This window comes from Halichoerus grypus, chromosome 6, assembly GCF_964656455.1.
Source record: "Halichoerus grypus chromosome 6, mHalGry1.hap1.1, whole genome shotgun sequence".
NCBI lineage: Eukaryota > Metazoa > Chordata > Mammalia > Carnivora > Phocidae > Halichoerus > Halichoerus grypus.
In genome coordinates, this window is record NC_135717.1 from 163,467,636 (window position 1) to 163,493,438 (window position 25,803).

The 25,803-nt window shown below is 41.2% G+C and overlaps 1 protein-coding gene across 4 annotated transcripts in view; it reads left to right on the forward strand.

The window, feature by feature from the left end:
• Window positions 1-25,803, forward strand: part of RFX4 (regulatory factor X4) — a 155,530-nt gene that overhangs the window by 81,218 nt on the left and 48,509 nt on the right. For all 4 annotated transcript variants that reach the window (XM_036083141.2, XM_036083143.2, XM_036083140.2 and 1 more), the window contains 3 exons: window positions 1,674-1,887; window positions 3,510-3,587; window positions 9,916-10,079. In XM_036083141.2, coding sequence (XP_035939034.1) covers window positions 1,674-1,887; window positions 3,510-3,587; window positions 9,916-10,079 — 456 coding nt within the window. The remainder of the gene's footprint in view (window positions 1-1,673; window positions 1,888-3,509; window positions 3,588-9,915; window positions 10,080-25,803) is intronic.

The following is a 25,803-nucleotide window of genomic DNA, read 5'->3' on the forward strand; positions in this document are numbered from 1 at the left end:
CATTCAGATAGAGACGAGATGCCCACTAAGCAGAAATATGACAGAATGGTATCAGGAGTAAGGGGGGCAGGGAGAGGGGAGGTTATGTGTGCTCATCTCCCTGTGAAGCCTCTCCCATAACTCAGAATGCTTTCTCACTGGTATTCTTTTATGACTACCACCAACCATATCTCCATGAGCGGCAAGGAGTAATTAATATCTTGTACAGCGTTTCTGAAAGCAAGGTCCATGAGTTACTTCCAATAGCATTGCCGTGTGACTATAGAAACCTACTCTAGACCTACTAAATCAGAATCTTTGGGGGGTGGAGCCCAGGAGTCTGTATTTTAATGTTTTGTAGGTGATTCTTAGTAGTAGTGAAAGTTTGAGAATCACTGGCTTAGTGGTTAAAGCACTTTAGAGGTTCAAATCCTGCCTCTGCTCAGTGGGTGATCTTTGGGTGGGTTACTTAAATTCCCTGGGCCTTAGTTGCCTAGTCTGTAAAATGGGGCTAATAGTTAATTCCAGCCTTACCGGGGTTTTGTGAGATTAAATAAGGTAATGTGTGTAGAGTACTTAGCACTACATTAGCTGCTGTGATGAGCATCAATTTACAACAGTAAATAATGGCAGTCTCTCAACGATTGGGGATCATAGAGCCGGGAATATGATGAAGGTGCTCAACCGAGCAGGCTAGTCAGTCTCAAACTGACGTGGATCAGAATGACCTGTGGTGCTTGTCCCAGGGCTGATTCTTGGCCCCCCGCCCCGTTCTGAATCAGCTGGTCTGGGAAGGGCCGAGGCATCTGTATTTTTATTACGCTCCGTAAGTGACTCCGGGTTTGCAGTCACATCCTGCAGTGTTTTCTGCTGGGCAGCATAGTGCCTTTGTGGTCAGACAGACGGGTGTTGAAGAACCTCTTCTAAAAAGCTGGATGACCTAGAGCAAATTTCTTAAGCTTTCTTCCCTCTTGCTCATCTGTAGAAAGACTGTACTAATCCCCATTTCCTAGTAGTAGTTTTCAAATTCATGTAGGTAAAGCAGTTTGCAAAGTGCCTAGTGTGTAGCAAGTGCTCAGTAGTTTCTGTAGCTAAAATCTAACAAAGTGCAGCCTCTATCCCTCCTCGGTCTTCATGGACAACATTGCTATTACTAAGCCCATTTGAGTTAATAAAGTTTCTGTCTTTTACATATCCAGTGCCAACAGAGCCACTGAATATATCTTTTTAAAGATACAGTTAAGACTACCATTTACTGACTAAGAAAGACCTAAGCCAATGAACTGGTGGTGGCGGTACCGTTAGTGGGTGCAAACACACCCTTCTTCTTGGGTCTCCACAGAAAAGGACCCTTGAGTTCTGTACCTCTGAGATCACATTGGCTCGGTACAAGAGATTAAATACAAATGGAAATCTTTTTCATCCCCCCTTTCTGCTTTGTAAAGTATTTGACTTAACATTTTCTGTAGGAGGCAATTTTGGTTATTTTTACCTGCCTGATTGATGGCTGGCAACTTGCAACTTTGGTTTATTTCTAGATTTCTGAGATGTCAAGTCTCCCAGGAGAGTTAACTCTTCTAGCCCAGGGAGGATGGGCCCAGCCATCCTTGGCCTTGGGCACCAACCCCCTGCTCCAGAAACCCCTCCTGATAATGGTGCATGTGCGTCTCTCTCTCTCTCTCTCTCTGGCCCAGGTACCATTACTACGGCATTGCGGTGAAGGAAAGCTCCCAGTATTATGATGTGATGTATTCCAAGAAAGGAGCCGCCTGGGTGAGCGAGACGGGCAAGAAAGAAGTGAGCAAACAGACGGTGGCATATTCACCCCGGTCCAAACTTGGAACGTTGCTGCCAGAGTTTCCAAATGTCAAAGATCTAAATCTGCCAGCCAGTCTGCCTGAGGAGAAGGTGACCACATCTGAGGTGTTGCTGGGAGTGGGTGGCTTCCCTTTCTCTCTCTCTGACACAACACACACAACCTCTCTCCCTCTCTTTTTCTCTCTCAGTACAAAATGGTGAGTTTAAAAATATAAAGATAGAGGGGTGTGTGGGTGGCTCAGTGGATTAAGCATCCAACTCTTGGTTTCAGCTCAGGTCATGATCTCAGGGTCGTGGGATCGAGCCCCGCGTCGGGCTCTGAGCTGGGTGTGGAGTCTGCTTAGGATTCTCTCTCTCCCTCTGCCTCTGCCCCCCCCACTCACATGCTCACTCTCTCTAAAAAAACAAACAAACAAACTAAAAAATATAAAGATAGGAATCTGAATAAAATATGGACTTTAGTTAATGATAATGTACCTGTATTTATTCATTAGTTGTGAGAAATGTACCATCCTAATGTAAAATGTTAACAATAGAGCTAATGGATGTGAGGCATATGGGAGCTCCCCATACTATTTTCAGAACTTTCCTGCAAATTCAATACTCTCCTAAAATAAAAAGTTTATCTACCTATCTAACCTCCCTACCTATCCATCTATGATATTACACTGTCTCATTTCACGAAGGAAGAACCCCTTTGCTCTAGATTGTTTTTTTAGAGGATACAGTTTATTTCCCCATGTGCGCAGAGGATGTTGTGAAATCATAGTCCCATAGACAAAGAAGACTTTATAGGTACCGTGAATCAGATAGGTTAGGTCATAGGGTATTTGGAGAAAATGACTGGAAATACATCTCTCACATACCTATCTTGAAGCAGCCCAGTGCACCAGTAGATGTAGAGCTTCTGCTGTCTACATATCCCCCTGGGAGCTGGGATACACTGTAACTGAGACATGAGTCCTGCTCGCAGGAAGCTCAGGCCAAGGGGGAAGATGGATGCTCATGCATAAGCAAACTAAGTTTACATAAAATGAATGCATGTCTACATGCAAAAAGAATATCTGTAAATGCTTTAAATCTAAGAACTAGTAAAAAAAAATTTTCCCCTCAAATTTGCTTTTTTTTTTTTTAATCAATAAGTTTCCTATATTATAGCTTTAAAAGTCTTGGATAAATGGAGCTGGAGATGAAATTCTTTTGCAGAGCAGATTCCAGGAAATTTCTGAATGTCTTTTTGTCATTTTTGGCAAACACCTCTTCTTAAAAGTACTCACTGGGTTTTAACTTTTCAGTATCTTAGCTGATGAGGAGAATTTAATTAATATACCCTACTGAACTCTACTATGGGCCAGGCGCCGTGCAAAGTGCTGGATACACGAGCATGAATAATATGCCATTTAAATTTTCCCAGGGCCCATCGTCTCACGGGTGGAGAATGGGGGAGAGAGAAACCCATGTTTTCCACTGGATCACAGGGCAGGTGCTCCGATGGAGAAACATGCCCAGATGCCATGGGAGCACAGAGGAGGGAGCTCAGGTCAGAGAGCACCACGAATGAAAGTTAGACTTACTTGGGTCTTACAGGATGAGTAGATGTTAAGCGAATTTCATCCCCTCAACAGGGAATAAATGACTTGAAAATTGAAATTCCAAGGGAGGGCAGCAGTAATGTATATTAATTATGCTTTTATTGTTGACACTCCCCACAGGTCTCTACCTTCATTATGATGTACAGAACACACTGTCAGAGAATACTGGACACTGTAATAAGAGCCAACTTTGATGAGGTAGGTCAGTAAGCGTTGAGCTGTGGAATACTCTGTTAAAATATTGTAGTAGGAGGAGCTCCTATTTCGCGAGCTCCTACCGGGTGCCAGACCTTTGGAAACCCCTGATGTGCATTGCATTAGCTCACATGATCTTTCCAGCGATCCCAGAAAGCAAGCACTGTCCTTACCCCTATTTTACATATCTTCTGTGTGGACAGCAGTGGCCTGGCCTGCTCCTTGACCTAACTCATGCCCTGCCTCCTGCCCCGCTGGCTTGCGAGGGAGGTGGTTTCACGGGGTTATCGTTATAGCCAGTATTATAGGTTCAGAGAAACTGAAGGAAAGCTTTCCTATATTTTAGATTTAATCTTTTCCTGAGGCTCCATTTTCTTTTTATTTTAAAATAGTACAGTTAAAGGATGGAGAGGAGAAATAAGAGAGGATGAAGTACCAGTTACATAACTGGAGAGACAATAAAATCTTGCCTAAAATGCCATCCAAAAGAGCCTTCCAGAGGGATGGCAAGAAGCCACACATTTCACCCGTTAAACCTGAGGCCTTTCTGTTTCCAGAAAATGCCATCAGGCCAAAAAAAAAAAAAAAAAAAAATCTAAACCCCTCATCTCCCACCCCCTGGCATAGTTTGTGGACATTGAATTTGAGGACGATGCAGGCTCCAATGGGGCTATAAAAACCAGGAGCTATTGGTGGACAGGATCCCGGAGATTCCCTAATGTGTGTTTGGGGGGGGGTGCACTGTGGGAGAGGGGAGGGTACAAAATGGCGTAAAGCACAAAATGCTCTCTCCCCCACATTCTTGTGCCTTTCTGCTGCCATGTCTCACAACGGTGAACATTCACTGTGTGCTCCACTTACTTGTGTGAGCTCACTGACTGTTCCCTCATAACCTGGGTGCTGGTGGTTGCCTGCAAGCTGGCACTTGGCTCACAGACCACAGCTCCAGAGGAGATAGCAGGGTGCTGGTAGAGAAGGACTCTTGATCCTGCTCTTGCTTTTATTCATGAAATTGTTTAAACCTCCCAATTCCTTGAGCAGCCATTGAAGTGGTTTTTTTTTTTTTTAAAGAAAGAAAAATCACTGCTTTCTCTCATGTTGTGGTTTGGCTATGTCTTACATCCCAAAGATCACTGAGATGAGAGCAGATGAAGGTTCATCCTCAGTTCAGACAACGCTGGCTTCTGTAACAAATAACCCTAAGTTTTAATACATTAGAAGTTTATTTCTCACTGGTGTCACGACCCAGTGTGGATGCTCACAGGGGGAAGGCTGGTTCCTGGGGGTAGTTGAGGGACCCAGGCTCCTTCCACCATGTGGCCACACCCTGTCCTAGAGCCTTGGCATCCTCTTTGTTCAGCTGACCAATGGGGAAAAGGATTACAGGGAAGACATACCCACTTCTTAACCTTGTCAGCCCAGAAATAAAACACATTATTTTTGCCCGTGTTCCATTGACAAAACCTGGTGTCATGGCCCAACTTTGACGGAAGGGGATCCAGTCCCTCCCTGGGTAGCACTTCACTACCACGGAAGAGGAGCTCGGAGCTGTAGGGGCCAGCTGTCTCTCTCCACTACAAGTACTAACCACAGAACTAGTGACCATCCCATGTACTTCATTCACCTCAAAACTCACTCTCATCATCTCATTACACTTAATTCCATGCATTAATCCCAACACTTACTGGGCACCTAATGGCCATGCACCTGTTATAAGTCTCAAGAATGGGGCAAGAAGAAAGACCCAGTCTGGGGGGTAGGGGAATAGGAATGCACACCAGAAATTCGGATGCAGAGTATATAGTGAGGACTGCAGAAACCTTCAGGAGGCTGAGTGCTCCTGTGGGGAAAGTGCCAGACTCGGAGCCCAGGCTCTGCCATGAAGGCCTTTATTGTTTATCCTAGAAATGAAGATAAAAATATTATCCCTGCTTTTCTAATGCATAGGGTTCCTGGAAGGAGAAGATGAGACAATGCCTAGCAAAACCCCTTTGTAAACTATAAAAGGTCATACAAATGCTTGCTCTTATCAGGTATGTCAACCAGAGAGTTAAAAGACTTGCTCAAGGTCACACATTCGGTTAGGGCCAAAGTCATGACTGCCTCTTTTGTCACCTGACACCTCCAGTCCAATATTCTTTCCACTCCCTTAGCAGGGATATTTGGTGGCTGTTTTTTAAATGGGTAATCAAGATGTAGTTCATTCTACCCAGCCACAAAAGAATGAAAGGGGATATTTTCCCTTTGATGGGCATGGCTTTCTCCCACAGCTGAGAAAAGTCATGGGTAAGTGGATGGTGGGTGCATCTGGTACACCTTGACATTGCAGTTTGCTTCAGGTCTTCAAGATCTTTAAGGGTTGAGGTTATAACTAATTCTGGGATCACATTCTTAAATTATCTTGTTGGCTGGCTCACTGTTTGTCTCTTACCAACACAGGGTAAGCCCTTGAGGTCAGGGACCTTGTCTGTCTTGTTTGCTCCTGTATCCATGTCAGCCATACGCTTGGGCTCTCAGTAAATATTTGTTGGGGAGATGAGTGCATGGATGGATGGGCGAAGGGTTGTAAAAATGTCACGGCCTTGTAGCACAGTCAGGCAAGTACAGAGAGCCCCGGTCTGCACAGAGGGGACTCCCTGCAAAGCCTTCTCCAGACTGCATTGCATAAAGAGCTGTCAAGTCCAGAGAGTCTTGTGTTTGAGTCCAAATCCACCACTTACCAGTCTGTGACCTTGAGCAAGGTACATAACCCCTCTGAGCCTCAATTTCTTTGGCCATAAAATGGAGATGATCATTTTATCTAAATAAGAATTCATGGAAGTGTCTGATTTTGAAATCAGAGCATAAGAATGGTAGGTATTTTGGTAGCTAATGTTTTGTTGACATCCTTTCAACACCGTAGCAACTAAGTATCCCTGACTGGAAGTTATCAGATGTGTTTCCACAAGGTGCTAGTATATTCGGGATGAAGTAAATACGGATATGGAAAAGAAATAGAAAACCTACATAGGTATTCTTAAGGAAATTGTCTCCTGATGCTTCACTGAGCCAAGAAGGAAAGGGCTGGTGGGAGTTCAGGGGACTGAAGCAGCTAATCCAGAAAACTTTAAATAATGCTTTTCCATCCTTTGCCTCTGATGATTTCACCACTTACACTTACAAGGAATAAGGAAACCTCCTCCCTTCTGGCTGATAATCAGTTTCTGTTTGTTAGATGCCTACATGCTGCCAGGCATTTTGCCTCAGTGATCTTATTGGGTCCTAGTACTGGGTAGACATGATCTCTATTTTATAAAAGCTGATAGCTCTCATATTTAGATATTTAGGCCTAAGCTCCAGACTCAGTTGAATTGACATCCAACTTAACATGGCCAAATCAGAGCTCTGACTTTCCACCTGAATTTGTTTTCTCCATCTCAGATTGCCATCACCACTCACCCAGTTGCTCAAGCCACGAATCTTGATGCTTCTCTTTCCCTCACCCTGCATATCCAGCCCCTTGGGAGGTCCTACCAGCTCCACCTCCTGCGTAACACTGTGTCTATTCATTTCACACTCAACTTCTAAGTCTCGGCTCTTGACCTTTCCACTCTTCTCCCTCCTTCCTTTTCCTTCTCACTCCGAGGAACAAGTACCTTAGGATGTTAAATGGCCTGAAATGTGGAGGGTAGAAAGTGAGGTCAAAACTGACCAACACCCGCCTCTCCAAAGGCTGCTTAGGAAACTGAGGACTGATCAGTGCTCCCTGTGCAAGTTGAGCAGGCTTAAAACAGACAGATGCCTGCTAAAGACTGATTTTCCACAGATTTGTTTTAACCTACACAGCCGCTGATCTTTTCCAGAATTTCTGCTAGAAATTGACTGCTCACATAAAAAAAAAAAAAAAAAAAAAAAAAAAAAAAGGAGTAGGGCTGCATGCAAGGAGAGCTAAGAAAGACAGATGAATTCAGAAGCTACCAAATCGTAGGAATCAACTGGGCAGAGGTTCTTAGGTGGTGTTGGAAGGGCAGGAAGGGAGGTCCAGGGCCCGGCCTGAGGCTGATGCCTGGGACAAGCTGGGATCAGGGAACAATGGAGGGTCCTCTAGAAAGAAAACACCTTATCCAAGAGCCCCAGCCATCTCCAGGCTCAGGCCAAACCCAGCAGTCAGCCACCAGGTGTCCCAATGACAGAACAAGAGCCTTGACAGGTGAGCAGAACCACAATGGGGATCCTGGCTGGGCGACACTCAGAAGCTTAGGCAAGGTGTCACAAAGCTTAGGGGAGTCCACGGATTTCTTGGGGCTGGCAGTGACAGTGTCTCCATGATGTAAATCATCACCACCACCACTAACCTTTATTAAGCATCTACTGTGTGCCAAGCACTAAAATAGGTACTTTTTAGGAATCTTTACCAAAACCTATGCAGTAAGTGCCACTTTTACTGCCATTTCACAGGTGAGGAAGCTTACCTATCTCTAAGCTTAGAGATATTACACCCCTGGTTGGTAGTGGGGCCAGGGTTGGAAGTCTGGACGACAGTCTTCACGCATCTGCATTTTCTGTTTTAATTTTCGATCTGGCTGAATGCTCTGCGATATTTTCACTATTGTGGAATAAATGGAACTGTGACCTAAGTGTCACAGTTTATAAACCTGAACTCCATTCACCACTTTGATCATGTTTTTGTTCAATTACCATGTGCCCCCTAGGAAGTCAGGGGACATAATTTCTCCCCACGCCTTATCTCCTAAGCCTCCCACTCAGTGCAGGCCATGGATGTCAGGGAAGTCAGCCACAGGAGGCTGAGCTCAGGTCACCAGACTTGAGTCAGAGGTAGCCTGGTCAGAGGAAAGCAAGACCCTACTCCTAGAAGGGGCCTGAGGGACACTGCAAGTCGCCAGGGCAGGGGTAGAAAACTGGGAAGCGGGCAGCCATCCAAGGAGAGCTATGGGTGTCAGGAATGGGGTAGAAGGCCTGTTACCATGAGAAGAACAAACTAGTCATGAGACTGATCGGCCGAATGACTGAGACAGACATGGGCTCTGTCTCATCCATTCCCTGACATGCTGTCTGGATTTGGACATGTAAGTTAATATCTCTACAGAATGGGAGCAAGGATTCTCAGCTGTAGTAATATTACAAGTGTTCCATGAGAGAACCTATGTGAAGTACCTGGCATGTCGTAGTCCCTCGATAAATAAAGCTAATGCCCACAGTAATACTACCTCCAAAGTATTAGACAAGGGGTACTAACATATCTTTTGCATTGGATCAGGGTTGATTTAGGGAACCAGGAATATGGGTGATGCTACACCTGAGGGTTCGAGAGTACCCATCTGTGGGGAAAAGAAGGACACATAGTCCAGGAACCAAGTCGAGCCTATGAGAATTCACAAAAATTCAGTCATTCGTTCCCTATCTTCAAGATGAGCCACTCCTCAGTGTTAGCTAAACTCTAGGTATTTTTTTTTTTAATTCTAGGTATTTTTAATAGTATTATGTACATCAGTTAACCATCTTTGCTGTTCCCCTTCACTTCCCTTATCTTGTCCTGCACCCCAGGCCCCCACCTGCTCTCTCCCTGACCTCCAGCTCACGCACTAGAAGCTGGAGGTATACAGGCCACCGAGGAGTTGTCTGCCTTAGATACGGGCTCTGCCACGTGCTCATCAGCCCCACAGCCAGGCCCCTGCTGTCATATTGATAATGCACTCTCGAGTGCCGCCTGTGTTTCTGTTCCGTGCTACTGGTTGGGGTGGGAATGCCCACGTGGCTTACCGCCCGCATACCACTATCTGGCATCCCATAGTGGCAACAACCAGGGCTCTTTGGGGAATGGAGGAATTTGGATAGGAAGAGGTCCTTGCATTTTCTTCCGGGTTTGGTACACACATTTGAATCGGGAGACTTGTCTGAGACCTGTAATTTCCTCCCTTCGAGATACATGCCTTTTACCAGGACCTCACACATTACTCCCTTCTTTTTGAGAACACCCAAGGGCCCCCAAAAGGCCCAAAGAATAGTGAGCGCTAGCACTCTGAGTTTGTTAAGAGCAATATCCCACCTTCCCTTCCTTAAACTTCCCCCGGACCATGGTGAGCATGAAGGGGTCGCCGGGTTAATGTGCTAGTCCTCTCTCGCAGGGCACAGTCGACCCCAGGCTGCCAGGCCAGGTGGTTCTGCAGCGGAGGGTGTAGCGCACAGATGGGCAGGGGGAAGGTGGGGGCGGGGCCTCCTCTCCCACAGCAGGGGGAACGGACGACCCCAGTGCAGGCTGGTGAAGTCCCCAGGCTGTGTTGGGAGGGCCCCGGGTAACCTCATGGTTCTCCTTTCTTGTGGGTCAATACAGGTTCAAAGTTTCCTTCTGCACTTTTGGCAAGGAATGCCCCCCCACATGCTGCCTGTGCTGGGCTCCTCCACGGTGGTGAACATCGTCGGCGTGTGTGACTCCATCCTCTACAAAGCTATCTCGGGGGTGCTGATGCCCACCGTGCTGCAGGCGTTACCGGACAGGTGGGCATGCTTCTTGTCGTGACGCGCCCTTAGCACGGAGCGTTCTTGCCTCTCTCTCACTGAGCATAATCCGCTGCTGTCAGGGCTTCTTCCTGGTAAAGACCGTAGACATTGGGCTTTTAAAAATTCAATTGGATTTACAGTTTTTAATATAAATAAAAATTTGAACATTTTGAACCATTTGTATGGTTCAAAATTCAAAAGGTGTAATGCGGTATATGGTGAAAAGTCTCCCCCCCCCAACTCCTGTTCCCCAGACACTCCAGACCTCTCCGTAGAGCATCAAATAGAGTCATTTTCTTGGTACGGGGTGAGGGTGAGGGGGTCCAACCAGATCTGCTGTGCACATAGAACCAATGCATATATTTTACTCTTGTTCTCTTTCTCACTGAAACGGTGATATACTCTATTATACTGTTCTGCACCTTGTTTTAAAAAAACAATCTTGGAGCTTATGCTGGGGCTTCTGTGCCCCTCCAGATCACTCCCTGCCGTGCCCCATGCTGCCCCTTGTCCAGGGGCTGGAGCCCTCACAAGGCTCCTTTTCCTGTGGCATCCAGCTGGGGTCAGCCAATGGGGAGATCAGAAGGAGAGAGGGAGAAGAGGGAGATTGGGAGATGGACTCTGTCTCCATCCCTGGGATGTCACCTTAGGCTGGCTGTGGCCATCCACAGGCCTCTGGGGCCTTCCAGCATACCACCAGATTCAAATTCTTCCAGAGTACCTTGTGCTTAGTTGGAAGCTTGTCCTTCGGACATGGGGTGGATGAGAGCCTCCTGCCCCTACCCCCCGCATAGCAGTGGTCCCCCTCATGGGCTTCTACATGCCTGTCGACACCTTCATAACTTGTCCCTTGTAAATAAACTCTCCTATTTTGAGTGGCCTCTGTTTCCTGTTGGGACTGGTAGAGAACCTTCCACATCAGTCTGTAAAGAGATTTTATTCTTTTTTATACCTGCATACTGTTTCCACTGGACTGAACGTAAACAGTTGTCTTCATGTTTCCAGTCTTGTTTTACTACAAATAATGCTGTGATGAATGATGTACATTCTTTTTCGGGGTTGGGGGGTGGGGGGTGCATTAGCTTCCCAGGGCTGCAGCAGCAAGGTAGCACAAACTGGGTGGCTCAAAACAACAGAAATGAATTCTCTCATAGTTTGGGAGGCCAGGAGTCTGAAACAAGGTGTTGGCAGCCTTGGTTCCTTCCAGAGATGTCCTCTGTGCCTCTCTCCTAGCCTCTAGTGGTGGCTGGAAGTCCTTGGTGTTCCTTGGCTTATAGACGCATCTCTCCAGTCTCTGCTTCGTCTTCACATTGACTCCCACTCTGTGTGTCTCTCTGTGTCTTATAAGGACACTTGTCATCGGATTTAAGGTCCATACAGTTAATCTAAGATCTCATCTCAAGATCCTTAATTCAGGGGCATCTGTGTGGCTCAGTCGTTAAGCTTTTGCCTTCGGCTCAGGTCATGATTCCAGGGTCCTGGGATTGAGCCCCGCATCGGGCTCCCTGCTCAGCGGGGAGCCTGCTTCTCCTTCTCCCACTCCCCCTGCTTATGTTCCCTCTCTCGCTCTCTCTCTCTCTGTCAAATAAATAAATAAATAAATCTTAAAAAAAAAAAAAGATCCTTAATTCAATCACATCTGCAAATAAGGTCACCTTCACAGGTGCCAGGTGGACATACTGGGGGGGGAGGGGGACACCACTTATCCCACTACATGAACTGTATGTGCAGAATAAGTTCCTACAGGGCTGAATTTTTGGTTCAAAGGGTATGTGACTTAAACTTTTCTCAGTGAAGTTTTGATGTGCATTTCTTTTATTATGAAATTGAGTATCTGTTTGTATCTTTAAGAGCAACTTCTGTTTTTTTTCCTGTGACCTCTCAGTTCTTATCCTTTGATTATTTTTCTATTTGGTGGTTGATGTTTTTCTCGTTGATTTATAGGAACTCTTTATTATTTTTAAAGATGTTATTTATTTATTTGAGAGAGAGAGAGATAGCGAGAGAGAGCATGAGCAGGGAGGAGAGGGAGAAGCAGGCTCCCTGATGAGCAGGGAGCCCGATGCGGGGCTCGATCCCAGGACCCTGGGACTATGACCTGAGCCAAAGGCAGATGCATAACTGACTGAGCCACCCAGGTGCCCCCAGGAGCTCTTTATTGATTGGGTATAATAACCATTTATCTGTGTTAAGAGTTGCAAATAGTTTCTCATTTTGCTGTCATTCTTTTGTCTTTGCCACACAGAAATATATTTATGTAGTTGAATTTATTAGTCCTTGCTTTTATGGCTTCTGGATTCAGTATCATAGTTTTAAAAGTCCTCCCCATTCCAATGATTAAGTAATTTTCCCATGGTTTATCACACTAACTTTATGGCCTAATTTTGTACTTTTGAATCTTTGTTCAATCTGGAACTCATCCTGGTGTAAGATGTGAAGTGTGGCTTTGTTTTCTCCTCAGCAGCTATCCTGTTCTCCCAGCACCATATGCTAATTATTCCATCCTTTCTTCACAGAGTTGAGATGCCACTTTTTTTGTATAGTAAATTTTATATGTATTTGGAGCTGTTTCTGGACTTCCTATCCTATGCCCTTAATATTTCTATACATTCATGTTCCAGGGTCATTCTGTTTTGTTTTGTGCTTTTAAACATATTTAGTAGGACTAGCTCCTCATACTTACTTTCCTTTTTTAATAATTTCCCTATTATTATCACTTATTTTTCCATATGAACTACCTTGTCATCAGTTTGTCTATTTCTGTATATATATACATATATAACATTTGCACATGTATTCTTATTGGGATTACATTACATTTAGAGATCAATTTAGGGAAAATTATATATATATGATATTGAGAATTCCTAACAAAGAACATGGTTTGCCTTGACATTTATTCTGATCTTTAATTTTGTGACTGCAGGAATTGTAAATGTTTTTTTTTCCATATAAATCTTACACATTTAAAAAAAGTTATTCTATATATTTATCTATTTGTTGCTATTGTGAATGCAGTCTTTTCCTCCGTAATTCTTGACAGATGATGGTTTGTGTATATGAAACCTACTGATACCCATGTGTTGTATTTGGAGCTGGCTATGTCAAGCTTATCTTGTTGTATTTCTTTTTTCAGATTCTCTTAGATTTTCAATGTTTAGAATATTACTGTCTACAAATACAGATAATTTTACTGTTGTTTTCTAATTTTTACACCTCTCATTTATTTCTCTTATCTAATTACATTGCCTCAAGAACATGTTGAACTTTTTGACTTTGATGAAAATGCATCTAGTGCTTCTATGACATTGTCCTGGCTTTTGGATTAAGACCGATATATTTTATCATGTTAAGGAATGTCTGTCTTTTCTTAATCATTAAATGTTTTATGAAGGATGGTTGTTGAATATTATCCAATGGTTTTCATCATCTATGGAAATTATTATATTATCCATCTCCTAATATTGAACCATTCTCGCATTCCTAGAATAAACCCACTTGCTCATAGTATATTTTTTTAATGTGCTACAGGATTTTATTTGCTAATGTTTTATTTAGAGTTTCTGCATCAAAGTCATAAAGTGAGATTGGTCTCCAATTTTCTTTTTGTGTTTAATCTTCATTAGTTGTTGGTATCAATGTTATTCTTGCTTCATAAAAGAAATCTGAAGCTTCTCCCCACCCCCACTTCCCCTAAGTTCTGATACACTTTAAATAGCATTGAAATTATTTGCTCTTGAAGACTATATGGAATTAATTCCCCTTTGAAGGCATCTGGGTGTGGTGTTTTGTGGGAGTAAATCTTTGAAATTTTTCTTTTTTTTTTTTTCTATAGTAATTGGTTCGTTTAGATTTTCTGTCTTCTCTGAGGTAAGTTTTGATAAGTTATATCTTCCTAGAAAATATCCACTTCTAGATCTTTAAATTTATTTGCTTACGGTTGAGCAAAGTGGGTTTGTAGACTCATTGAGTTTCCTCTGTGTCTGATTATTTCTGCTTTAATACATTTTAGTTGGTGTAGTTGTGCTTTCTGCTACTTGTTTGTGGTAATTTACCTGTTTTATTTTTTCAAGAAACATGCTCTTAGATATATTTATTGGTACTATTACTCTTTCTTTTTTTTTTAATAAATTAAATTCTTTTATTTAACTCATTTATTTTACTTTCCTAAGTTTACTCTGTTCTTCATTTATTCAACAAATACTTTATTGAGTGTTCACTCTATAGTTTGTTGTTTTATCAGTGACCAAAAACAATTGACAAAAATTATTTCATTCTTGGGCGCCTGGGTGGCTCAGTTGGTTAAGCGACTGCCTTCGGCTCAGGTCATGATCCTGGTGTCCCTGGATCGAGTCCCGCATCGGGCTCCCTGCTCGGCAGGGAGTCTGCTTCTCCCTCTGACCCTCCCCCCTCTCATGTGCTCTCCCTCTCTCATTCTCTCTGTCTCAAATAAATAAATAAAATCTTTAAAAAAAAAAAAAAAAAAAAAAAAAAAAAAAAAAAAAAAAAAAATTATTTCATTCTTGTTTAATAATATAAATATTTCAGGCTTGGGTTTTTCTTTGAGCACTATTTGAGCTGCATCCTGTAGGTTTGGATATGTAATATTTTAACATTGTTATTTTCTAGATATTTTGCAACTTTAGTTTGGAGTTCCTCTTTGTCCTAAAAATTTTAAAAGAGTACTTAAAAACTTCCAATTGTTAGGAACTATTATCTTCTGGTTATGTTACTCATTTTAGCTTTTTATTGCCTTGTGATTAGTGACTGTTTTCTGAACTATTTCTTCTTTTGAGATTTTACTTAGATTTTATTTGTTGTCTAATATATGGTCAATTTTGTGACCTTTGGAAAGAAGAAGCACTCTCTGTCTTTGAAGTACAGACTTTGGCAGATCTGTATTTGGGTCAAGATTATTGTTATTTCATTCCTTTTTTTTAAGATTTTATTTATTTATTTATTTATTTGAGAGAGAGAGCACAAGCAGGAGGTAATGGCAGAGGGAGAGGGACAAGCAGTGATCTCTGATCACTAGTGAGTTGAACATTATTCCAAGTTTTCGGAATATTGAAATCCCCTGTTCAGTAAAATACCTGTTAGAATTCCTTACCCATTTTTTTTTTCCTACTGGTATGCTTGCCTTTTATTATCTGTGTGTGTGTGTGTGTGTGTGTAATTTCTTTTTTTTAAAGATTTTATTCATTTATTTGAGAGAGCGAGAAAGAGAGCACAAGCAGAGGGAGAAGGACAAGCAGACTCCCTGCTGAGCAGGGAGCCCGACACAGGACTCGAGCCCAGGTCCCTGAGATCATGACCTGAGCCGAAGGCAGACTCTTAACCAACTGAGCCACCCAGGCATCCCAATTGTTATTTAGTTCCTCTGTTGTCTTAGTGCTGTCCACTTAGACTGTTATGGACCAAGACCGATAAATAGGTTTAAGACTTATTACTAATATGTGCTAACCTATTTCACCTTGAATCTCCCTTAGTTTTTGTTTTTGAATGTTGATGCTATGTTATATGATGCTTGATATTTCTAGCTACTTTAATCTTCAATGTAATACTTTCATTATGAATCGCAACATCTTCATTGTAAATTGTACTCTTAGCATTATTTTTTTTAGTACACTTAGCATTATAAAGTCTAATTCAAGTTTTTTTTTTTGGCCCAGAATTTGGGTTGTCTGATATTAAGATCATGACCTCTGTGTTATTTTTGTTTTCATCTGTTTGAATACATTTGCCCATCTTTTTATTTTTAACCTTTATAACTCACTTATATGCAGAACCATTTTAGAATTTGTTTTATAGTTCAATCTGATTTTTTCTCTTACTAGATAATAGACCAATTACATTTATTGACACAACAGATACTTTTGTTCTTAGTTCTATCATTTCATTTTATATTATGTATATGTTTATAGATTTTTATTTAATTTTATTTTTAAAATTCAGGCTTATTGAAGTATACTTTGTATATATTAACATTCACCATTTTTAGTGTATACAGTTGACCCTTGAACAACACAGGGATTAGGGTGCCGATCCCCTGTGCAGTTGAAAATTTGTGTATAACTTTCAACACCCCCAAAACTTAAGTACTAATAGACTATTGCTGACCAGAAGCCTTACCAATAACATAAACAGGCAGTTAACACCTATTTTGGATGTTACATGTATTATATACTATATTCTTACAATAGAGTAAGCCAGAGAAAGGAAAATGCTGTTAAGAAAATCATAAGAAAGAAAAAATAAATTTACAGTACAGTATTTATTGAAAAACAATTCCTGTATAAGTGTGCTCACAGAGTTCATATCCATGTTGTTCAAGTGTCAACTGTATAATTGAAATATAGTTTCATCACTTTAAAATTTTTCTCATGCCCCTCTTCCTCCCACTGCCAGCCCCTTATCATTCGGGGTTTGCATGGCATACCCTTTTCCACCCTGTTACTCTGTGTCTTCTTATTTATTTATTTATTTATTTATTTATTTATTTATTTATTTATTATTTTAAAGATTTTATTTATTTATTTGACAGAGAGAGACACAGCGAGAGAGGGAACACAAGCAGGGGGAGTGGGAGAGGGAGAAGCAGGCTTCCCGCTGAGCAGGGAGCCCGATGCGGAACTCGATCCCAGGACCCTGGGATCATGACATGAGCCGAAGGCAGATGCTTAACGACTGAGCCACCCAGGCACCCCTCTGTGTCTTCATATTTAAAGTAGATCTTATGTAACCAATATAGTGAGTTTTTGCTTTTTTATCCAATCTGACAATTTCCATTTTTAGTTGCCATGTCTAGGCCTTTGCATTTAATGATATTAATGATACGGTGCATTAAAAATTTCCATCTAACCAATTGTTTTCTTTTTTTTAAAGATTGTTTATTTTTAGAGAGTGTGACAGAGCATGAGCGCATGGGGGGAGGGGTAGAAGGAGAGAATTTTCAAGCAGACTCCCCACTGAGCCCAGAGCCCCGCGTGGGGCTCAATCACATGACCCTGAGATCATGACCTGAGCTGAAACCAAGAGTCGGGCGCTCAACTGACCAAGCCTCACAGGTGCCCCCCCACTAGTTGTTTTCTATTAGTTCCTTCAGTTTTTATCCATTTTTCCTCTCTTTGTGTCTAGTTTTAGATTAAATTTTTTTATTCTATTTTATCTCCATAACCAGACTGTTATTTATATCTCTTTAAAAAAATTTTTTAGTGGTTGCCTCTAGGTTTAAGATCTTTCTTCCTTACAGCCCACCTTCAGATAATATCATGCTGCTTCTCACGTAGTACAGGGACCTTACAACAGTCTACCCCCATTTCATCCTCTCATTTTTTATGCGGTTGCTGTCACACATTTTGGTTTCGTATATGCTCTAAACTCACATACATTGTTACTGTTTTTGCTTTAGATAATTATCCTTTAGAGCAATTAAAGATATGGAAAACAATCTTTAAATTTACCTTCAGTCTAATGATTTCTGATCCTCATTTCTTTATATAGATCCCAGTTTCTGTGATATATTATCATATCCCCCTGCCTGAAGAACTTTTCTAACATTGCAGGTCGGGTGCTACTGAATTATTTCAGCTTTTGTTGGTCCAAAAAAGTCTATTTCTCTTTCATTTCTGAAAGATACTTTCAGTGGGTATGGTGTTCTGGATTCACAAGTTTTGTGTTTTGTTTTCAGCACTTTAAAGATTTTAATCTGTTTTTTCTGGCTTGCATGTTCGTACATCTTGCCCATTCGGTATACAATGTGCCTTTTTCTCCCCCTCTGGCTGCCTTCAAGATTTTCTCTATCTTTAGCTTTTAGCTGTTTAAATATGATGTGTCTCGTTATTTTGTTTTGTTTTTTTTAATCCTGCTTGAGATTTTTTGAACGTCTTAGATCTGTGCTTTGATGTGTTTCATTATATTTGGAAAACTCCCTGCCATTATCTTCTGCTCTGTTTTCTCTCTCTCTTCTCCTTCTGTTATTTCAGTTACATGCATGCCATACCATTTGATATTGTTCCACAACCGCCTTGGAGGCTCTGTTTAACTTTTTTCACTCATTTTGTGGTTTGGTTTAGGTCATTTTTATTGGCCTATCTGTAGGCGTACTGATTTTTTTCTACTATATGTCAACTTTACTAATGAAGCTGTTGATGGCATTCTTCATCTCTGTTGCCATGTTTTGTTTTTATTTTCATTTCTAACATTTCATTTTTATTCTTTCTGTTTCTGCTGAAATTCCTCACCTGTTCATGCTTATTGTTTATCTTTTCCATGGGAGCCTTTGACATATTAACCATGGTTATTTTAAATTCCCTGTTTGATAGTCAGGTTCTCTTGATTGCTTTATCTCTTGAGAGTGGATCCTTTCTCTTTTTAAAACTTTTATTTTTGGAGAATAGTTGACCTACAATGTTATATTAGTTTCAGGCATATAGCATAGTGATTGGACAATTCTATACATTATCAGTGCTCACTGAAATAAGGGTAGTTACCATCGGTCACTATCCAACATTATTATAATATTGACTATGTTCCCTATGCTGTACCTTTCATCCCTGTGACTTACTTGTTTTAAAACTGGAAGTTTGTACATCATAATTCCCTTCACCTATTTTGCCCATTCTCCCTACCCCGCTCCCCTCTGGCAACCACCAGTTTGTTCTCTGTGTTTATGAGTCTGTTTCTGGTTTTATGTTTGGTTGGTTGGTTTTTAGAATCCACGTATAGGTGAAATCATATGGTATTTGTCTTTTTTTTTTTAATTTTTATTGTTATGTTAATCATCATACATTACATCATTAGTTTTTGATGTAGTGTTCCATGATTCATTGTTTGTGCATAACACCCAGTGCTCCATGCAGAACGTGCCCTCTTTAATACCCATCACCAGGCTAACCCATCCTCCCACCCCCCTCCCCTCTAGAACCCTCAGTTTGTTTTTCAGAGTCCATCGTCTCTCATGGTTCGTCTCCCCCTCCAATTTCCCCCCCTTCATTCTTCCCCTCCTGCTATCTTCTTCTTCTTTTTTTTTTTTTCTTAACATATATTGCATTATTTGTTTCAGAGGTACAGATCTGTGATTCAACAGTCTTGCACAATTCACAGCACTCACCATAGCACATACCCTCCCCAATGTCTATCACCCAGCTACCCCATCCCTCCCACCCCACCCCCCACTCCAGCAACCCTCAGTTTGTTTCCTGAGATTAAGAATTCCTCATATCAGTGAGGTCCATATGGTATTTGTCTTTTCTGTCTGACTTATTTCACTTAACATAATACTTTCTAGGTTCATGCATTTTGTTGCAAATGGCAACATCTCATTCTTTTTATGGTGAAGTAATATTCCGTTGTGTATATATACCACATCTTCTTTATCTAGTTATTGGTGGGCACTTGGGCTGCTTCCATATCTTGGCTGTTGTAAATATGCTGCAGTGGATATAGGAATGCATATATCTTTTCAAATTAGTGTTTTCATTTTGAGTAAACAGCCAGAGTGGAATTACTGAATTGTATGGTATTTCTATTTGTAATTTTCCAAGGAACCTCCAATACTGTTTTCCACAGTGATTGAATTAATTCACCTTTTCACCAACAGAGCAGGAAGGTTCCCTTTGCTCCATATCTTCACCAACACTTCTTATTTTTTGCTTTTGATACTACCCATTGTGACTGGTGTGAGGTACTATCTCATTGTGGTTTTGATTTGCGCTTCCCTGGTGATTAGCGATGTTGAGCATCTTTTCCTGTGTCTGTTTGCCATCTGTAGGTCTTCTTTGAAAAATGTCTATTCAGGTCCTCTGCTTATTTTTAATTGGATTACCTGTTTTTTGGTGTTGAGTTGTATATGTTCTTCATATATTTTGGATATTAACCCCTTATTGGATACATCATTTGCAGATATCTCCTCCCATTCAGTAGATTGCCTTTTTGTTTTGTTGATTGTTTCCTTTGCTGTGCAAAAGCTTTTTATTTTGATGTAGTCCCTATAGTTTATTTTTGCTTTTGTTTCCCTTGCCTGAGGAGACATATCCATAAATGTGTTACTAAGGTCAATGTCCAAGAGATTACTACCTAGGTTTTCTCTTAGGAGTTTTGTGGTTTCAGGTCTCATATTTAAGTCTTTAATCTATTTTGAGGGTTTTTGTGTGTGTTTTTGTCTTGTTTTCCCAACACCATTTGTTTCAAAGGCTGTCTTTTGCCCATTGTATATTCTTGCCTCCTTTGCCATAGATAAATTGACCATATGAGCATGGGTTTATTTCAGACTCTCTATCCTGTGCCAGTGATCTATATGTCTATTTTGTCCCAGTACTTTACTGTTTTGATTACTTTAGCTTTGTAGTATATCTTAACATCTGGGATTGTGGTACCTTCCGCTTTGTTCTTTCTCAAGATTGCTTTGGCTATTTGGGATTTTTTGTGTTTCCTTATCAATTTTAGGATTATTTGTTCTAGTTCTCTGAGAAATACTGTTGGTATTTTGATAGAGATTGCATTGAATCTATAGATTACTTTGGGTAGTATGGACATTTTAACAATATTAGTTCTTCTAATCCATAAGCATGTATTTCTTTATATTTGTTCATGTTGTATTCTGTTTCTTTCATCAGTGTCTTATAGTTTTTAGAGTATAGGCTTTTCACCTCCTTGGTTAAAGTTTATTCCTAGGTATTTTATTCTTTTTGGTGCATGTGTAAATGGGATTGTTTTCTTAATTTCTTCTTCTGCTACTTCATTATTAGTGTATAGAAATGCAATAGATTTCTGTATATTTTGTGTCCTGTAACTTTACTGAACTCATTTATTAGTTCTAATAGTTTTACGGTGGACCCTGGGGTTTTCTATATATAGTATCATGTCATCTGCAGTTTTACTTCTACTTTACCAGTTTGGATGCCTTTTAATTCTTTCTCTTGTCTGATTGCTATGGCTAGGACTTCTGGTACTCTGTTGACTAAAAGTTGGCAAGAGTGAACATCCTTGTCTTGTTCCTGTTTCATTTATTTCCACTCTGATCTTTATTCCTTCCTTCTACTAACTTGGGGCTTTGTTCTTTTTCTAATTCCTTTATGTATAATATTAGATTATTTGAAATATTTTTTGTTTCTTGAGGTAGCCCTGTATCACTATAAACTTCCCTCTTAGAACTGCTTTTGCTGTGTCCCAAAGATTTTGGACCATTGGGTTTTCAATTTCATTTGTCTCTATGTATTTTTTAAAATTTTTTATTTAAATTCAGTTTTGTTAACATATAGTGTATTATTAGTTTCAGGGGTAGAATTTAGTGATTCATCAGTTGCATATAACACCCAGTACTCATTCCATCAAGTGCCCTCCTTAATGCCCATCATTTCCTCTTTGATTTCTTCATTGACCCATTGGTTGTTTAGTAGCATTTTGTTTAGCCTCCATGTGTTTGTGTTTTTTCTAGTTTTTTTTTTTTTGTAATTGATTTCTAGTTTCATACCCTTGTGATCAGAAAAGATCCTTAATAATATTTAAATATTAAATTTATTGAGACTTGTTTTGTGACCTAACATGTGATCTATCCTGCAGAATGTTCCATATGAACTTGAAAAGAATGTGCATTCTGCTGTTTTAAGATGGAATGTTTTGAATATATCTGTTAAGTCCATCTGGTCTAATGTATCATTCAAAGCCACTGTTTCCTTATTGATTTTCTGCCTGGATAATCCACCCATTGATGTAAATGGGCTGTTAAGTTCCCCTACTATTAATGTATTACTGTCAACTTCTCCTTTTACGTCTGTTAATATTTGCTTTACGTATTTAGGTGCTCCTGTGTTGGATGCTTGGATATTTATAATTGTTTTATCCTCTTATTGGATGGATTCCTTTATCATTATGTAATGCCCTTCTTTGTCTCGTTACGGCCTTTGTTTTAAAGTCCTTTTTTGTCTTATATAAGTATTGCTACCCATCATTTTTTTCTTTTTTCACTCTCATTTTGCATACCTTCACTTTCAGTCTGTATGTGTCTTAGGTCTGAAATAAGTTTCTTGTAGGCAGCATATAGATGAGTCTTGTTTTTTTTATCCATTTAGTCATAGTGGTTCTTTTTCTTAATTTTCTGTGTATCCTATAATTTTTTATTGACTTCAAAACAGTGGTTAGAACAGTAGAGACTGCTTAAAAAAAAAAAAGAAAAAAGAACAGTAGGGACTGAAGTAGATAGTATTTATGCCTGGAAATAGACATGCCTCTTTTCTCCTAGGCTCTTAATGTGAGGAATTGAGTTGAGTTGAGTCAGTTGATTCAGGCATTGATTGGGTGTGGGTTTTGCTGTTGCTATGGGTACCCTCAGTGGACTACCAGATCCAAATTCTTCTGGGGTACCTGTGCTTATGTTGGAAGTTTGTTTGTTGAGGGGGTTATTTTCAATGTTGCTGCTACACCCTTAGGCCTTCCCTGTAAGTATACACACTTGTTAGCCGCTTTGGGGCTGAGGTGGGGGGGTGGGGGTTCCCTGCTGTCCTGGCTTAGTCCCAGCAAGCCCTGTGTTTTTGGCTCTCAGAGTTGGGCAATCTCAGTGATCCTGTCCCACCCCAGAGAGAAACCTCTAATAGTCTGAGCCTGTGATGGGTTTCTACCAAGGTTAGGGAGTTTTTTGTTTTTATTTCCCCCACCCGCAATTGGTCTCTTTCTTTGCCTACAGTCAACAGTGTTTCTGTCCTCCCGCTAGCCACTTGAGGCTTTTGTTGCATAGGGAAGAGAGGGCTGGCTAGGGCTTCATGCTATTCCCACAGCAGTGGTTGCTCCCCTCCTGCAAACAGGCACCTCAGAGATAGGCTTCCTCCATTCTCTGTTCTTGGGGATTCTTCATTAGAACCTGGTGAGGTCTGTGGAGAAGATCTTGTGAATAGATGTAAACTTCCTTTGCATCCGTCGCTCCCAGAGTTCTATACTCTCATGTGAGTTCATACATTGCCTTTAGCAATTTGTTTTACAAATTGAGCTGAATTCTTTTTACTTAGATGTCCCACTTTCCTCCCTCAGATATAGATGAACCTGTTCCCAAGTCCTCCTCTCTTTGGAGGTACCTGTCTTTCTATGTATTCCAAGCTAGGCGATTGTGACCTCAGCTGTCTGATGGGTTAAAGAACAGTTAGGATTTTGCAGATTATCTGGCTTTCTCTTGTTATGGTGGGAGTGTTACTCTTTCTAATTTTCCACATTCTAGGTGGAACAGAAACACACCTAGAAAGGCAACAAAGATTACATCCTGGTGGGATTATGGTCAAATTTTAGTCTCATTTTTTTCTATATTTTTCTAGTGTTCTAATTAAGACGGGATTTTTTTATAACCCTGTGCAAATGCATATATATCTGATTTTAAATTTTAAATATGCATAGGACTATGAAAATAAATATATACATATATTATATATATATATATATATGGACCCCTTTAGGCTTTGAGTTATTCTTTCTTGCACATTGTTCAGGGGAACTAGATCGTGGCCAAATGTGTACCTTTGTTTTGTAGTGAGCTCCTGGGGGTCAGCGGAAGTATACACACCTTTATATGAGAGCTTCACCTACCTCTAGTAGTGCTTACTAGGTGTTACACACAGGCAAGGCATCTGTAGTTTGTTATGAAGCAGTTTGTGGGGTGCTAATGAAATGCTGACCCCTGCCTCCTCCTCTATAATTGGCTTGTTTTTATAGACATAAAAATTGAAGCTTAAGAGCTGAAATAACTTTAGTCCACCTTTACCTGCAAATAAATGAAACAGTCACGACTCAACTGTTGATTCTTCATTAAACAGTGTTTACTGATTACCACAACATGCAGGGCACTATGCTGAGTCCTGGAGCAATGCATTAAAGAAGATACACGTGCTCCCTGCTCTGACTAAGGTCACCATCTGCCCGAGGAGACCATTTTTAAAAATTATATTGTTAACTAATTGCCAAAGTGATCCTTGACTTAGAAATCCAGCACCTTTCTCATGAAATCAGGGAGAAAAAGTTATTCAAAAGACCAGACCTCATCAGACAGCTGACTTTTCACAATTTTATGTGCTCATTCCTCCCTGAAGCCTGTTTGAGTGCCTTCTGTGTGCCCGGCCCTGTGCTAGGCCAGGGTAGAAAGGAGATCGGACTCTGGAGGTTCGCACTAGCTGACTAGCTCAGACCCGCCTCTTACCTTCTAACTCAGTAAAGCATATTGAAATTCAGGTGAACAAGTGATAATATAGAGATAACCATGAACCATTTGCTGTTTATTTATAAGAAAGGTAGATCATTCTCAAACTTGGGCTTTTCACCTCTTGTGACCTCCCAGGTGATCTTCGTGTAGTGGTTGTTAGTGATGATTGGTTTATCAGAAGTAAGGAAGTGTGTGTGTGCACGCACGTGCACATATGTGTATAGGGGTGGTGGATGGGCAGGGAAGATGAGATATCAGAGAAGCAAAGAGAAGACTGAGATACCAGAGCTTTGGAGGCAAACACATGTGGGCCTCCATCTTGCTTGTCCACTTATTTGTTATCTCCTCGGACAAATCAAGTAACTTCTCTGAGCCTTGGTTTCTCACCTCTCTGCTGGGACTAACAATAGTACCTACTTCATAGGGTAGACGTGAGGATTAAATAAGAAAACACGTGTGAAGTGTTTAGCACTTGGCACACTGCACTCATTAAAAGGTAGCTGGTATCAGCGCTGTTGCTGTTGTTCCAGCATCACGGCTGGAAGTCAGTCGGAGAGTTCCAAGTGTGGAATTAAGATGCAGGAGAAGGGCTGAAGCTGGAGCTATAGACAAGGGAGCCACCTGCGTAAAAGGGATGAGAAGGTACGGCACTGGAGGTACAGCACAGACCCTGGGAGTGCCAGCCTGCGGAGTGAGATGGAAGGAGACAAGGTAAGTTAGCAGAGAAGGGTGTCAGGCCACAGGGTGCATACCATCGAAGGAGAGTATGTGAGGAAGGGGGTGAGGGTCAGCATCATCTGATGCTGCAGGAAGGTGGAGCAGGCCAAGAGGCCACTCCAAGCTAGGTGATCAGGAGGCCAGCTCCTCTCTTGCTCTGTTCAGATTACTCCTAAAAATCTGGCAGTCCCAGTTCCAAGTCCCAAAATAGAATCCTTTTCAGGATGAGTCGCTTCCCGCTTTTCTTCACTGTAGTAAAATCAAACGATTGCACAAAGGAAAAGACCCATCACTGGTCCTGCTGCTTACTTCCTGCTCCCGTATGAAGGCCAGCTCCTCTACGCCAGCTGCAAGTAATGGCCCCTGGGAAAGGTGTCATGGGTGTGGAATGGCAGCCCACCCTCCTTGATGGTACAACAGCCATCATATGATCACTCCAAACACCTCTCTAAATGTTGACCTCTGTCAAGAGTGGCCAAATATTCTGAGAAATCTTCTCACTTAAGTTGGATCCAATGTGCTAATTGCCGAGAATGTACTTTGGCTTTATTATGTGTGCAGTACTTTTGGTTCACTCAGTATTCAACATTTATTAAGCACCTCTTGGATATCAAGCACTCTGCTAGGCACAGGGGGTACATATACCACTTTTCTTTCATGAAGACATCCTTGACAACATTCTTTATTCATATACCCACATCCACTCACCAGGACCTCCTGGTTAGCTCTGCCTTCCAAATATTTTAATATGACCACATTGCATTATTTCCACTGTTACCACCCTCAACCAGGATGCTTTCTTGCCTAGATTATTGGGATAACCTC